Genomic DNA, 14,968 nt, shown 5'->3' with positions numbered 1-14,968 from the left:
CAGAGTCAGGTAGCGCATTCCAGGCATTGACCACACTGTTGCTGAAGTTGTACTTTCTGCAATCAAGTTTGGAGCAGAAGCTCACCCCCATCTTTGTTAATGGATGGGCCATTAAGGCCTGGGCCAGAATATTCTACATAACAAAGCCCTCTACCCATCTCGCCACCTGGCCTGGGAAGATTGCATCAGCCAGCACTCAGGTGAGGCGATGTGGTCCAGACAAAGCCTACAAAGTTAGCTACCCCTGGGAGTCTGACAGCCAATGGGATGCATTTCTTACATAGAAACAGGAAACACTAAGGTGTGGCCTAACAGAGGTTATAAAACAATTGCACCCTCAGCATCTTGCCCCTTTTTCTTCTTTTCCTTCACCCAACATCTTGAAGCATGTGATCGTCCTTTTCGCTTTGGAGCTCCAAGCCATGTGGTCCTGTCCACCATTAAACCATCTTTTCAAACAGCCTCCATGTTTCCAGTGTCTTTTTCCCCACATGGAACTGAACCCACAAGAATAATTCTTCCAACAATTACTGCCTGTTTCTTATCTCTTTACTTCCTGTTATAAGCACCAATGAGAACAAAAAGGGAAGTGAGACCATTCCGGCCTCCATCTTCCATTCAGAAAAGCCACTTGGTTTTTCAGCTGCAATCTCGACCCATCCGGGGGTTTCGCAGGCGAGTAGCGTGTCCTCAAGGTATTCCTCGAGGTACGACCACAATTGAGCCCAACAATTTATGTTGCTAAGTTAAACATTTCTTAAGAGAGTTTGCCCCATTGTACGACCTTTCTTGCCCCTTGCTGTTAAGTGAATCGTTGCATTTGTTAAGTTAGTAACATGGCAGTTAAGTGAATCTGGATTCCCCATTGACTTTGCTTGTCAGAAGGCCGCAAAAGCCTGTCTGCATGACCCCGGGATACTGCAACCGTCATAAATGTGAAACCAATTATCCAGTGTCTGAATTTTGATCATGTGACCATGGGGATGCTGCAACAGTCCGAAGTGTCAGCGTTCCAAGTAAACCCTCGTTGAAATTCAGAACTCCGAGACAAAGGCCATCAAAGTAGGAATTTATTAGAGAAGTCATGTTGGCAATAACATGATCACCAAGCCATGCCCACCCAGTCACATGACCGCCAAGCCACGCCCACCAACTAAGCCACGCCCACAGAACCAGTTCTTAAAAAAAATTGAATCCCACCCCTAGTCACAAGTCACTTTTTCCAGTGCTGTTGTAACTTTGAATGATCACGAAATGAACTGTTGTAAGTCGAGGACTACCTGTTCACCTGTAGGCAGTTTAGGCCATAGTGTGTGTTATATTTTTGGTCTAGACCAGTGGTGGGTAACCTTTTGGGGCTCCCATGCTGATAATTACACAGGTACTTGCCTGCTCGTGCTCACGTGCCATCACCCAGCAGGCAATGCGCGCACCCCCCCATGCCTCCTGTGTGTGCGTGCACAACCCGCATGCCCCTTGCTTCTGGGCATGCATGCGTGACCCCCCCACACGTGCACCGTGTGCTTCTGCGCATGTACACGTGTGTCCTGCATGCCCCTGCACCCCCACACATGCATGCCAGATACCCGACAATCAGCTGTCGGGTGGGCGACGCGTGTGCATGCACAGTAAACCTTTTCTGGGTGAGTGCCCGCATACCGGCAGTAATGGCTCTGCTTACCACTTCTGGCATGCATGCCATAGGTTCGCCATCACAGGTCTAGACGGTAAGTAGGCCACATAGTCTCTTTTATGGAGTATGGCTACCAGATCTTATTTGCATTGTAATCATATTATTATTGTTGTTGTTCTTTTAAACAGTTTTACCAGGTCTTGCAACGTTGGATATATGTTTAGATTTGAAATACCATCTTCTTTATTTTATTTTATTTTAAACAAGTTTTATTGATTTTCAAAACACACAAGTCATCATTATCCATTACATGTTTAAACCTTTTTCCATTATAAATTTAACAAGTCAGATAAACTATAATTCTGTTTTAAACCATTTCCATATAAACATACAAAAACCTCTTATCCAATTTCCCTTTATTTCTCTTCACTCTTATTCAATTTTATTATTATTATTTCATCTACTTCTTTCTGACTTAATTACCATTATTCTCATTCTATATTTCTACAAGGTTTTATTAATTTTCCCCCAAAAAAAACAACATAATCACACAACACACAAAACATAAAAAAGATCTTTTTGGAAAGTAACTTGGACCCAGGTATCTCTCTTTTCATGGACTTCAATTATATTCAGGCTCATCTTACATATCATTACTTATTTTATTTACCATTCTAAGTCTTCTATATTAACTTCTCCACATATTTCACTCTTCTTGATTCTATCTTAATTAATCATCTTAATTTGAGTCATTATATTTATATCTTTTGTCCATTCTCTATTATACCTTTGTCTCATTCCTTTTAAAAAAGAAAGAAATTTCTCCTGAAATCACTAATCAGAGTATGATGCCTTTCTATCTCCCCACTAAATTAATCAAATTAATCTTTAAACTACCCAATCCGATTTTGCTTGGTACATTCTAACTGAATAATACATCTAAAACAATTAAATACATAGTTAAGCAATAGATTTAAATATTAAAAACAAAATACTATAATGAAAGTTTTATAATAACATCAATACCATAATCTTAATAAACTCTTTAATTAAAGTTTAATATTCTAAATCTCCCCTCATATTATATTTTCAAACCAATCATTATTAACATTCCAACATTTTAATCTCTTATCAACTCTCAAGCCATTTAAATTTTCTATTTCTGATACAATACTACAATATCATCTTATGTACCTTGCAAAATCTTTTGAAGAAATTATACTTATCCTTTATCCCTAAAAAAATTTCTTTTTCTCATTTAATTTCAAAACTTTGTAGCTTTTCTCCACCTTTTCCCTTTCTTTCTTCCCCCAACAAACCTTTCTAGCCCCCCCTTCTTCTAGCCTCTGCCTTACTGGCTTCCCTTCTCTGTCGTATTCCTCTTCCCTTTTGTTTACCATCCTTATATTGATTTTGCACCTTGTTTTTCCCTTTCTTAAATGTTTTTTTAAATCTTAAGTCCTTTATTTCTCTTCTTTTTCCTCTTCCTTCCCTCTTGGTCGAGTTCTGAGATTTATTAAAGATGGCTTCCTCTCTTTGTTCTTCTTCTGCTGTCTTCATCTGTTGCAATGTTTGTTGATAATTAATAAGCGCCATTTCTAAAAAAAGGAAGGCTTCTTTCAAACCAGCTTTACCATTTTGTTTTGCTTGCTCATAATCTTTTCTCAGTTCCTCGATAGAAGAAGCCATTATAAATCTTTTCTTTTCTTTTCTCTTACAACAGCCAGAATATTCCAAAGGAAAAATAAGACAATCCCAAAGTTCTCAGTCAGTCCAAACCAAGACAGAGTTCCCACTCTCTCCTCCTGGGGTAGTATCAATTAAAGAAAAAGAAAGTCCAAATCTGTTTCTTAAAATCTTATTGCAATATATTTTAGTCTTTCAATCCTTAAGGCATCTCCTCCAACAAGGTCTTAGCATACAAATATTTTTTTTTTTTAGTCCTCTCTTTTCCCACTCACCGCTTAGAGCCAGTTTTCACCTAAAAAAAAATAGGTTTCTTAATGTTCACTTTTTATTCCGTAAAAAAAGAGGGTAAGCTATCCTTTCAGCACCATTAAACTGCCGCTTTTTTCCTCTTCTCGAAGGTATCATTCAGAAAGTCATACTTTTCAGGAATTTTGTTAAATATGTCTTAGAGTCCTAGGAACCAAGAAAGACTTTCTCCTCTCAAGCACTTTCTCCACTTCCTCCTGCGCATTCTTACCCGGCTGCCAGCTTCTTTGTGGCGGCCATTACGGACCGCCGCTGCACTGTCCTGGGAAAAGGGGTTCTGCCGGCCGGGAGGGGTCTGCAACACCCCCAAACCCTTCTCCGGATCCCCTACCTTCAGCTGCCCCTGCAGGGCAGCCTAGCTCCGTACCGTCTGGGTCGGAGCCCCAAAACGGCTAGCGCGGCAGGGATCGCGCAGCTTCGCAAATCCCTGCCGCTCGCGAAGCCGACAGATCGGAAACTCCCAATACCATCTTCTTTATTGAATGGCAAGTAAGATGAACTGCCTGGGTAGTTTCCATACAGCCACCGGGTTACGGATTAGTGAGTCCAGGACAACACTAAAGGCCCGCCTGATGGGTATCCACCTTTCAGGATTAACAGATTAACAGAGTTGGAAGGGACTTTGTACTGTAGGTCATCTAGTCCAACCCCCGCCCAAGCAGGAGGCCCTACACCATCTCTGACAAATGGTCAGTCCAATCTCTTCTTGAAAGCCTCCAGTGATGAAGCTCCCACAACTTCTGAACACAAGCAGTTCCATTGATAGATTGTTCTCCCTGTCAGAAAATTTCTCCTTATTTCTAGATTGAATCTCTCCTTAAACAGCTTCCATCCATTATTCTTTGTCTGGCCTTCGGGTGCCTTGGAAAATAGCTTGACCCCTTCCTCTCTGTGACAGCCCCTCAAATACTGGAACACTGCTATCATATCTATTTTCAAGGATTTCCAATGTTTTCAATATCAAGAATTGTCCACCTGATGCTCTGAAGCAAAACATGGTGACAGGATCAGCTCCCTACTTGCATTGCTCATTAAATGGTATTGAGATGCAGGAGAATTGTCATCCTGGAGATAGCATATTCTATTATAATCTCATTATTCATATATTTATATAATTCCCTAGCAGGACTAATGAGAATGAAAGTACAAAGTTGTTAGGTATAACATTGATACCAAATATGGTTTGGGTGAATAAATATATAAAACTTAGATATCATGGTTTAAGTGCTTATCACTTTAAGCACAATGCAGCAGGCAATTAGCCGATTAAGGGTGCGGTTAGAAGTTACAATATAAGGAAGCATTAGAAGCTGGAAAGCTTACTGTGGGTTACTGTCTGTTACTGTAACTGTGTGCTGGCTGTAACTGTGTGCTGCTGCGACTAACTGTGATTACTGACTGTGAGTGCCTGTGACTGAACTGTTATTGTTTGCTACTGTTTGCTGATTTACTGCGTAAGTCTACTGAATATCCAGCGTTTGTTTCTCTGGAGAGTGAAACCGGAGGAGGAGAAGATATCTTTATTGGCTGATAAAGATATTGCAAGGACTCTTAACTTGGACTATACTAGTGAGTCTTACTGGATGGAAATACTGTGAATGACTTAATGGACTGAATGACAATGCTTAAACTCTAACTGGATTAAAAACTATTTAAACTACAAACAGTGTTTGTGTTCAGTGTGTGTATACTCTGGGGCCCTTCCGCTCTCGTTTGGTTGCCTGGCTTGACTACTGCTGCAATACTCTGCTAGGGGTTAATCCTCAAACCCTAACATTGGTTATGGGCCCAGCAGCATAGTCTAACTAACCAGGATATAGCAGAGAGAGTTGGTGTGAGTTGCACATTACTGTAAAAACAAACTGTTTTAATTAGTTTAAAATAGTCAAAATATCTGAAGAGTAATGGCACAAGTAAATTTGTCACAACTGTCCATGATATCCAGGCTGGATGGAACAAACTATGTTTCATGGTCAATGAAATGTAGTTTACTTCTACGCAGAGAAGGTTTGTGGGACATTATAGCAAACCCACCAGATGTGAGTAGATGGGATCCTGCTGATGATGATGATAAAGAAAAGTTACAAGACTTTAAACTGAAGAATGAGCAGGCTTTATGCATCATAGGACTGACTCTCTGTGATCAGCAGCTTGTCCATATTCGTGGAGAAGAAAATGCTGCAAACTGCTGGGAGAACCTCAGGAAGATTTATGTTCGGGACAGTGTAGGAGCACATATAAATCTTACACGGAAGCTTTTTCGAACGCATCTTCAGAGGAATGGAGATATGTTAGTTCATTTAAACTGTATGAAGAGCATTTTTCAAGATTTGCAAGAAAAAGAGCTTATATTTAATGAACTGCAACAAGTCTACATAATATTATCTTCATTAGATCAAAGCTATGATGACTATGTGACTTCGTTAGAGGTATTGCCAAAAGAAAGCCTCTCATTAACCGAGATTACAGGCAGGCTACTAGAAGAAGCCAGAAGAAGGCGTGAGCGTGATGAGCTGAGAGAGAAGATAAGAAAGAAGAGAAATTATCTTCAAAGCTTGAAAGAAACCAGCAAAGCAAAGTAAAGCACCTGGAAGAAGAGAATTTATCTTCAACAGCATACACAATTAAAAAGTGTTTTAATTGTGGAGGCAGAGGACATTTGGCAAGATTCTGCAAAAAGAGAAAAAGCCAGAATGTAAAAAAGCCAAAGAAAGCATTTGAACTAGCCACGTTTAGCAACTCTGATGTGAAGAATAATTTATGGGTGGTTGACAGTGGCGCATCCCACTGCATCACAAGAGATAAGACAAAATTTATAAAAATGTCTACAAGTTCTCAACATATATCACTTGCCAATGGCTGGAACCTGAAAGCGAAAGGTCAAGGTTTTGCACGTTGTCCGTACATAAACCAGGATATAAAAATGTTGTATGTACCGCAACTAAAGTTTAATTTGCTTTCAGTAAGGGTATTAGATAAATTAGGTTATGTAATTACTTTTAAGGATAATAATTGCATAATTGAAAAAGATAACAAAAGGGTAACTGCAGCTTTAAATGGAACATTATATGTCTTAGATAATAGTAAGAAAGGGGAGGCTCATACTGTATTTAATAATATAAAGCCTCATGAAGAATGTATCCATTTATTGCATAGGCGTTTGGGGCATGTAAATTTTAAAAAGCTAAAACGTACAGTTGAGTTATCTGAAGGAATAAGGTTAAAATCTTGTGATAAATATTTGCGTTGTAATGTTTGCTGTGAAGATAAGAGCAAGGTATTGCCTGCAAATAGGCTAAATGGTTTCAAAACAAAAGAACCTTTAGAAGTAGTATTTGCAGACATAATAGGTCCAAAGAAACCCAGTATGGGGGTGCTAGATATATACTGAGCATTATGGACCATTATTCTAGATATGGGTTTTGCTATTTAATGAAAAGCAAAACTGAAACATATCAACATTTTTTCAATTGGCTTAGGTTTGCTGAAAGAAAGTCTAAACGTCAATTGATAACCCTGGTGACAGATAATGGCACGGAATTTGTTAATAACAAATTCCAGAACAGACTTAAAGTTTTTCTTCACTATGGGCAAACTGGGGCGAAAGGCTCTAAAAGTTTTTTTTTGTAAGCCTGAAGTAAACCCCGATTTCTAGCAAAACACTGTAGATGGGAGAATGGGATGGCTAAAGGTAAGATATAGAAATCCCCTGTTCCCTAAAATGAAGGAAAAGAACCCAAAATACAGTAATAGGCCCACAAGGACAGGGGTTCGAATGGCCAACCTGAATGTGGAACCAGGTTAAATACCTTTAGGGAGTGGGTGGGGTTTACAGGACCCTAATGCTTAGCAAGAAAACAGCTTTAGTCAAGCTAGCAATGTAATTACCATTTGGTGTTCCTTCCCCTACCAAACATTATATTATTAATTAAAAAAGTTGTATTAAATGGCATAAAGAGTCTTGTTGGTGCGTGGTAAGGTAACTGAATGCAGTATTGAAGGTTGACTATATGTAAAAGCTAGGAGTTACGATCCTGACCGTAAAATAAATTTACTCAAGGTAAACTTGCCTCAAGCTTCCAATGCTTTTGAGGCCAGTAAAAATGAGGGATCTAGGGTTGAGCAAGAGGAGTGAATCGGTTAGGCTGGATTCAATTCTGCACCATCATGAAAGACACTGGATTGCAGCTAAGAGAGGATATTGAATATCTTAAAGACAATGAATTATTCATTGTATTTAGAACCAAAGGTGATTTATTCTGTGTGCTTATGCAGATGCTAGCTTTGCATCAGAAGAGACACTAGAAAGTCGACTTCAGGAACAGCCATAATGCTGGGTAAGACATTAATAGGCTGGAAGTCAATAAGACAACAACATAAGTTTGTCTACTATGGAGGCAAGAATTCTCCCTAGTTTATCTTTGTTATGTACAGAATTAATAATGTATAAACAAATGTTAGTGTTATGGGTATAACTGTAGGGTTGTTCTATAATTATACATGAAGATAATCAGGCAGCAATTCAAATGGCCACAAATATTGGAGTAAAACAAAGACAAAAACATACAGATCTAAGATACCTAAACGTGAGACAATCTATAAGTAAGATGATTCAGCTAGAGTACTGCCTGTGGGAGGACAATTGCTGATAATTTTACACAAAAGCCCAAGGTGCCAGTAAGCACAAAAGAGACTGTGAAAAAATATGGGATTAGTTAAAGGTATTATATGTTTATTTCACCCAAAAGAGAGTATGTTAGGTATAACATTGATACCAAATATGGTTTAAGGTGAATAAATATATAAACAGAGATATCATAGTTTGGTACTTATCACTTAAGCACAATCCTTGAAACAGTGTGATTAAGGAGTGCGGTTAAAGTTACAATATAAGGAAGCATTAGAAGCCAGGAAAGCTTACTGTAGGGTTACTGTCTGTTACTGTAACTGTGCTTCCAGCTGTAACTGTGTGCTAGACTAACTGTGATTACTGACTGTAAGTTTCTGTGACTGAGGCTGTTATTGTTTTTCTGTTTGCTGATTTACTGCGTAAGTCTCTACTGAATATCCAGCGTTTGTTTCTCTGGAAGTCGGAAACCGGAGGAGGAGAAGATATCATTGATTGATAAAGATATTTGCAGAGACTCTTAACTTGGACTATACTAGTGAGTCTTACTGGATGGAAATATATAGAATGACTCTGGACACAGTTAACCCCAATGCGCCTTCTAACAGAAACTCTAACTGGATTAAAAACTATTTGACTACAAACAGTGTTTGTGTTCAGGGTGTGTATACTCTGGGGCCCTTCCGCTCTCGTTTGGTTGCCACAAACGACTACTGCTGCAATACTCTGCTAAGGGTTGATCCTCAAGCCCTAACGAAAGTAGTTCTTGACAAATGATTGCCAATGGATTACATAAAAAAGGTTGGGGATCACTGCTGTAAAGCATCTCCCTTCTCACATTCATACATACGGTACATAGACTGCATACACAAACGCATATATACACACACAGAGGGGGAGGGAGGGAGGAAGAGGGAGAGAGAGAGAGAGACTCTTACCTGGTTCTCAAGCTTATGTGCAAGAAATAGGGTTGCTCCATCAAATACTTTGGCTTTTCCAAGAAATTCAACATGGTTATACAGCAGGGCAATCCGTAAACGTCTCGATTCCAGCTCTGGGTTAAATGTTACATGGTACTGGTATAGCTGCCATTCCCTGGGCAAGCCTAAACTAAACAGGTTGGTAATCACGTTCACAGGAATGCCACTGGATCCTGAAATGGACAAGATTATTAGCTGGATAGCAAAAAAAAAAAAATACAAACTTTAGTGTTTCTTTAGTAGGTAGATATTTTCTCTTTTGCATATTTCCCCAATTCCCCAAACCCTAGTTCCCCAATTCAGATAAAATGGCAAACTACTACTGTATATAAGTAATACAGGTAGTCCTCGACTTACAACCTTGATTGAGCCCAACATTTCTGTTGCTGAGTGAGACATTTGTTAAGTGAATTTTGTCCCATTTTACGACCTTCCATGCCACAGTTTGTTAAGTGAATCACTACAGTTGTTAAGTGAATCTTGACTTTGTCAGAAGGTCACAAAAGGGCATCATATGACCCTGGAACAACTGCAACCATCATACATGTGAACCAGTTACCAAACATCTGAATTTGGGTCATGTGACCATGGGGATTCTGCTATAAGTGCTGCTATAGTCATAAGTGTGAACAACAGTCATGTCACCTTTTTCAGTGCCGTTGTAACTTCAAACAGTCACTAAGTGAATTGTTGTAAGTCGAGGACTACCTCTCCTAAACCTCCTGGTTTCTTAGCCTACTTCTTCCATTACGGAACAATAGAACTGTAAGAGCCACTTTAACCATGTTAGCCCATGGTGGGGAAAAACATCAGAAGGGGTCTGGTAGCACCTTTTCCAATTAACAGATCTTATGCTTTTAACCTGCTTTTCATCAGATTCATAGAGTGGCTAATCCATACACCTTGAAGTGGCAACCTTAAGATGTATGGACTTGAACTTCCAGAATTCCCCAGCCTATGGGAATTCTGGGAGTTGAAGTCCACACCTCTTAAAACTACCATGTTGAGAAACATTCAGCTAGATTAATATAGGATTTAAAGTAGAAGGGGAGACAGACCCAAGATGGTTATGCAAAAGCAGGTTACATGCTAGACAGATTACCAGTACCTTATTGATTAAAAATGACAATGTGGTAAAATAATCATGTTTGTTGAGAGCTTCTGAGATTTCCTGAAATGTTGTGATGTACAGTGAGTTTTACAACCTCTCACTGAATAGTGAAATTAAAACCCAATTTTTCCCAAATGGTGGAAATATGGGAAACGTTACTGCAACTGTAATGTAGTGTCAATGAGAAATACAGGTTTGTCCTCGACTTACGACCACAACTGAGCCCAAAACTGATGGTGCTAAATGGGACATTTGTTAAGTGAGTTTTGCTCCATTTTACGGCTTTTCTTGCCACAGTTGTTAAGTTAGTAACACGGTTGTTAAGTGAATCCGGCTTCCCCATTGGCTTTGCTTGTCAGAAAGTCGCAAAAGCGGATCGCATGACCCCAGGAGACTGCAACCGTCATAAATGTGAAACCAGTTGCCAAGCTTCTGAATTTTGATCAACTGACCATGGGGATGCTGCAATGATCGTAAGTGTAAAAAAACAGTCATAAGTCAGTTTTTCACTGCTGTTTTGTAACAAATGGTTGTAAGTTGAGGACTATCTGCTGCTCAAAGCTGCTCAAAGAACCCCAGCATAGCATAGTGCAGGGGTGTCAAACTCAAGGTGTGTGGACTGGATCCAGCCAATGGGATGCTTAAATCTGGCCCACAGGGCATAGAGCAGAAGAAAAACTGAAGAAAACAGAACAATAAATTATACCTGTTTTAGAATCTTTTACATGTACCATTGCTTTTCTGGTATTCACTTCCAGGTCCCGAAATTTACACTGGATCCTCCCGCCTCTCTCCATCACTGTATAACCGGAAGGACCAACAGAAAAGCCATCTTGAGATGGAAAAAAACAAAACAAAGCGTTGGCAGTCTCAGAAAACAAATGAAGTTACAAAACAAGCTGTAAACCAATACTTTCAAAATTGGTGCACTGGTTAATTAATCGTGAAAGTCTATTGTGATTCATTTCATTTGGATGCTGAACTATATACAGGTAGTCCTTGACTTACAACCATTCATGTAGTGACCATTCGAAGTTACAACGGCACTGAAAAAAAGTGACATATGACCGGTTTTCACACTTATGATCAACGCAGCGTCCCCATGATCTTGGGATCAAAATTTGGACGCTTGGCAACTGGCATGTATTTATGACAGTTGTAGTGTCCAGGGATTGTGTGATCGCCATTTGCAACCTTCCCAGATGGCTTCAAACAAGCACAGTCAATATGGGAAGCTGGATTCACCAACCCTGAGATTCACTTGATAATTGCAATGATTCACTTAACAAACACAGCAGAAAAGGCTGTATATTTGGGCATGACTCACTTAACAAATGCCTTATTTAGCAGTGGAAACTGAGTACTGTAGAAAGTAAGCACCCACCCCTCTCCTAGAAGAATGAAATATTTGGGGAAATATTTAAAAAGGCACAATATTACATTTCCCTGAAGGAGAGACATGCTCTTGGAAAGCAGCCCCCACCTTTCTTAATAGACCCAGCTGGACTGGGCCAGCCTATCTACAAGACAAAAGACATTCAGCTCCAGGGTGATGGCATTAAGGCATGACCCTCAGTTGTGGGATTCAATTTTTTTTACTACTGGTTCTGTGGGTGTGGCTTGGTGGGCGTGGCATGAGACAGATACTATAAAATCTCCAGTCAGAGGTGGTATTTGTCGGTTCTCTGAACTGCTCAAAATTTCCGCGACCAGTCCTCCAGAACTGATCAGAACCTGCTGAATACCACCTCTGATGACTCCTCGGGACATAATAGGATTAGCCCTCTACCATCTAGCAGCAGAGCTCACCACATGGCACAACAAGCCCCTTCACTGCATCATCTCAGTTGCACAATACATCCTCCAGGCTTCAACCAAACTTGATTCAGATAAACGTGACCCTACATGGCCCCATGGGAGTCTGACAGCAGCCAATAGAATACATATTCTTGCACAGGAATAAGAAGCTCAAGTTCAAAGCCCAAGAGAGAGTATAAATAACTCTCTCTCTCTCTCTCTCTCTCGACTCCATGTGGTCAGCTGCCCAGGATCTCAAACCCATGTGGTCCTGTTCATCAATAAATCACCTTTCCAATCAGCCTAGATGTTTCCAGTGACTTTTTCCTGGCTTGGAACTGAACCAGAGGGATATTTCTTCCAACACGAGCAATTACAATCATAAGTCAAGGACTACCTGTACTTTAAATATTTCCATGTACTTTAGAGATTAGGCTCTTTTAAGAATAGCTATTGCACGATTAACTTGCTTACATTTCAATGGCTGTTCTCCAGTTCTTACATGGCTGCTACTGGCCTCTGGCACACTGTAAGAAGCAGTGTCTCCCGAACAACCCTTTAAAGGTAGAAATGATAAACACTGGTAAATTAAAAAAAAACTATGAACAGATTATACCTTTTTCCACTGAGTTGATTTCTGATTTTTTTTTAAAAAATTGCTATTAAGTAACACTCTACTGTTCTAAGATTTTGAGAATTGGAAGCTACAAAACACCACCAGTCTGACTCTAACTATTTTCTTTTGTTTTATTGCTATCAAAGTTCTCTCTTTTTACTAAACCACAAAATTAGGTAAAATAAGATAAACCGTCATGGAAAGATTAAGAAACAGGTCTAACTGCATAACTAGATCCATCCCTTTCAGATGTCGCAAATATAAACTAACACTATTACAAATATAAATTATATTCCCAGGACGAACATTTTATCAATGTATAAATCATTCCAAATAAATTAGGTTAAGTAACATTCTCTGAGCCTGAGATCTCTATATATTGTTTTCAATAGGTTTTTTTTTTTAGTTTTCTATCACTTATCACAGTGATTTGACACCCTTCATTTTAATTTTCTTTCTGGGTTCACTAACATTATAGCATCAGTTAATAATCCCTCTTTTGTAAGAAATCTTCCCTGAATTTAATTCTGCCTGTATGATTTATTTGGAGAGTGTATGAATTTGATTCATTAGCAACTGTTCAAATGTTATGTTTTTTTAGTACTTTCCTAGGACAAAATATAGTAGTCAGTGCAAGTAGCTAATTAAAAATACAGCCATTTATATACAGATCACAAATATGTCTTAAACAAACTATTTTTAAAATAGTTTATTATGAATCATTAAATGTAAATCTAAATAAAGGATGTGGGACATAAAAAAGGTTCGTTGGGAAACACTGGCCTAATGATTTAGTTGCCCCTTGAAGGGTTAACCCTAATCCTAACCCATGAAGGAAGATCAACATTTTGTAAACAAGCAGAGGCGTAAAAACATACTGGTTTTGAGAAATCACTTTGTCCATATGTTTCTCTTCCAGGAAAGCATTGTCCTCTGGCTTTCACACGAGCCCGTCCACTCATTATTCTAGTTATGACTCACTGAAATAAAAAGAATTAGCATCTGAAAGCAGAACAAGAAGCAATGAATGGAAAATAATCAAGACGAGAACCAACCTAGAAACAAGAAGAAATTTCCCGATAGAACAATTGATCAGTGGAACAGCTTTGCCTCCAGAAGTTGTTTTAAGTTGGGTGGGTTTTAAGAAGAGATTGGACAATCATTTGTCTGAAATACCATAGTATATGGTTTCATGCAGAGGGTTGGACTAGAAAACCTCCAAGGTCCCTTTCAACTCTATTATTCTGTTAACTCTAATCCCAGGAGGATAAATTTGGTGGGTGGAAGAGAGGCACAAGAGAGCAGATGCAAAGATTGCAAAACTTGACTTTTCCATATAAAACTCTCCATTCATAAGTAGGATGATTCTGAAGAAAATACAGGCTAAATTTGAGTTATAGCTTTCTCATTCTCATTCATCAAGAGGGCTTGTTATACTAAACCTTATAAAAAGCAGTTTAAAAAAAAATGACAGCAGCTACAATCTGGTGAAAAGCTGGCTATGGGTGTCCACCTATGTTTTAGAGCAATTGTATAGTTCTTAAGCTTTTACTTATTGCCTTTGTATCTTGCTCTTCAGTCATGAGTCAGAGCCTGCTTTAAAAAAGGATATTTCAACTGTGCTGAAAGATTGATCCTGTTTCTCAACATTCTTTGTTGAAGCTTTACGCTGAGGACCAGTGACTTAAGAAATTGGACCAGAAGCAGGATCCACCAATTAGCAACTTTGGCCTAGATAGCCCAACCCATCTCATAGAGGTTGTAGTGATCGAGAAAAATAGGAGAAAGAACAGAGGTGGTATTCAGCAGGTTCTGACCAGTTCTGGAGAACCAGTAGTGGAAATTTCGAGTAGTTCGGAGAACCGGTAGCGGAAATTTTGAGTTGTTCAGAATACCACCTCTGACTGGCCCCGGCCCCATCTATTATCTGCCTCTGCATTAGCTGGGTGTTCTTGTGTTGCCCTGCACAGGAGAATGGAGCTGGAAATTAGGTTAGTGGGGTGGGGAGGGAATGGGATTTTGCAGTAACCTTCCCCCAGGAGTGGAGAGGGAATGGAGATTTTGCAGTACCCTTCCTCTGCCATGCCCACCAAGCCACGCCCACAGAACCGGTAGTAAAAAATGTTGAATCCCACCACTGAGAAAGAAGCACTGGGCATAGCACCTTGAGCACCTGTACAAAGGTGGAATAGAAATCTAATAAATTAAT

At 39.4% G+C, this 14,968-nt stretch overlaps 1 protein-coding gene across 1 annotated transcript in view; it reads right to left on the bottom strand.

The window, feature by feature from the left end:
• Positions 1-13,806, bottom strand: part of PIWIL4 (piwi like RNA-mediated gene silencing 4) — a 56,265-nt gene extending 42,459 nt beyond the window's left edge. Inside the window, exons 1-4 of the mRNA XM_026675593.2 lie at positions 13,638-13,806; positions 12,618-12,699; positions 11,053-11,178; positions 9,194-9,408 (exon numbers count right to left, since the gene is read on the bottom strand). Of these exons, the coding sequence (XP_026531378.2) occupies positions 9,194-9,408; positions 11,053-11,178; positions 12,618-12,699; positions 13,638-13,721 (507 nt within the window). The 5' untranslated portion in view covers positions 13,722-13,806. The remainder of the gene's footprint in view (positions 1-9,193; positions 9,409-11,052; positions 11,179-12,617; positions 12,700-13,637) is intronic.
• Between the last annotated feature and the right edge of the window lie 1,162 nt (positions 13,807-14,968).

Source organism: Notechis scutatus, chromosome 5 (assembly GCF_049901735.1).
Source record: "Notechis scutatus isolate UNSWTSFEM ecotype Mainland chromosome 5, rNotScu1.2, whole genome shotgun sequence".
Lineage (NCBI taxonomy): Eukaryota > Metazoa > Chordata > Lepidosauria > Squamata > Elapidae > Notechis > Notechis scutatus.
This window is presented reverse-complemented; position numbering and strand designations above follow the sequence as displayed.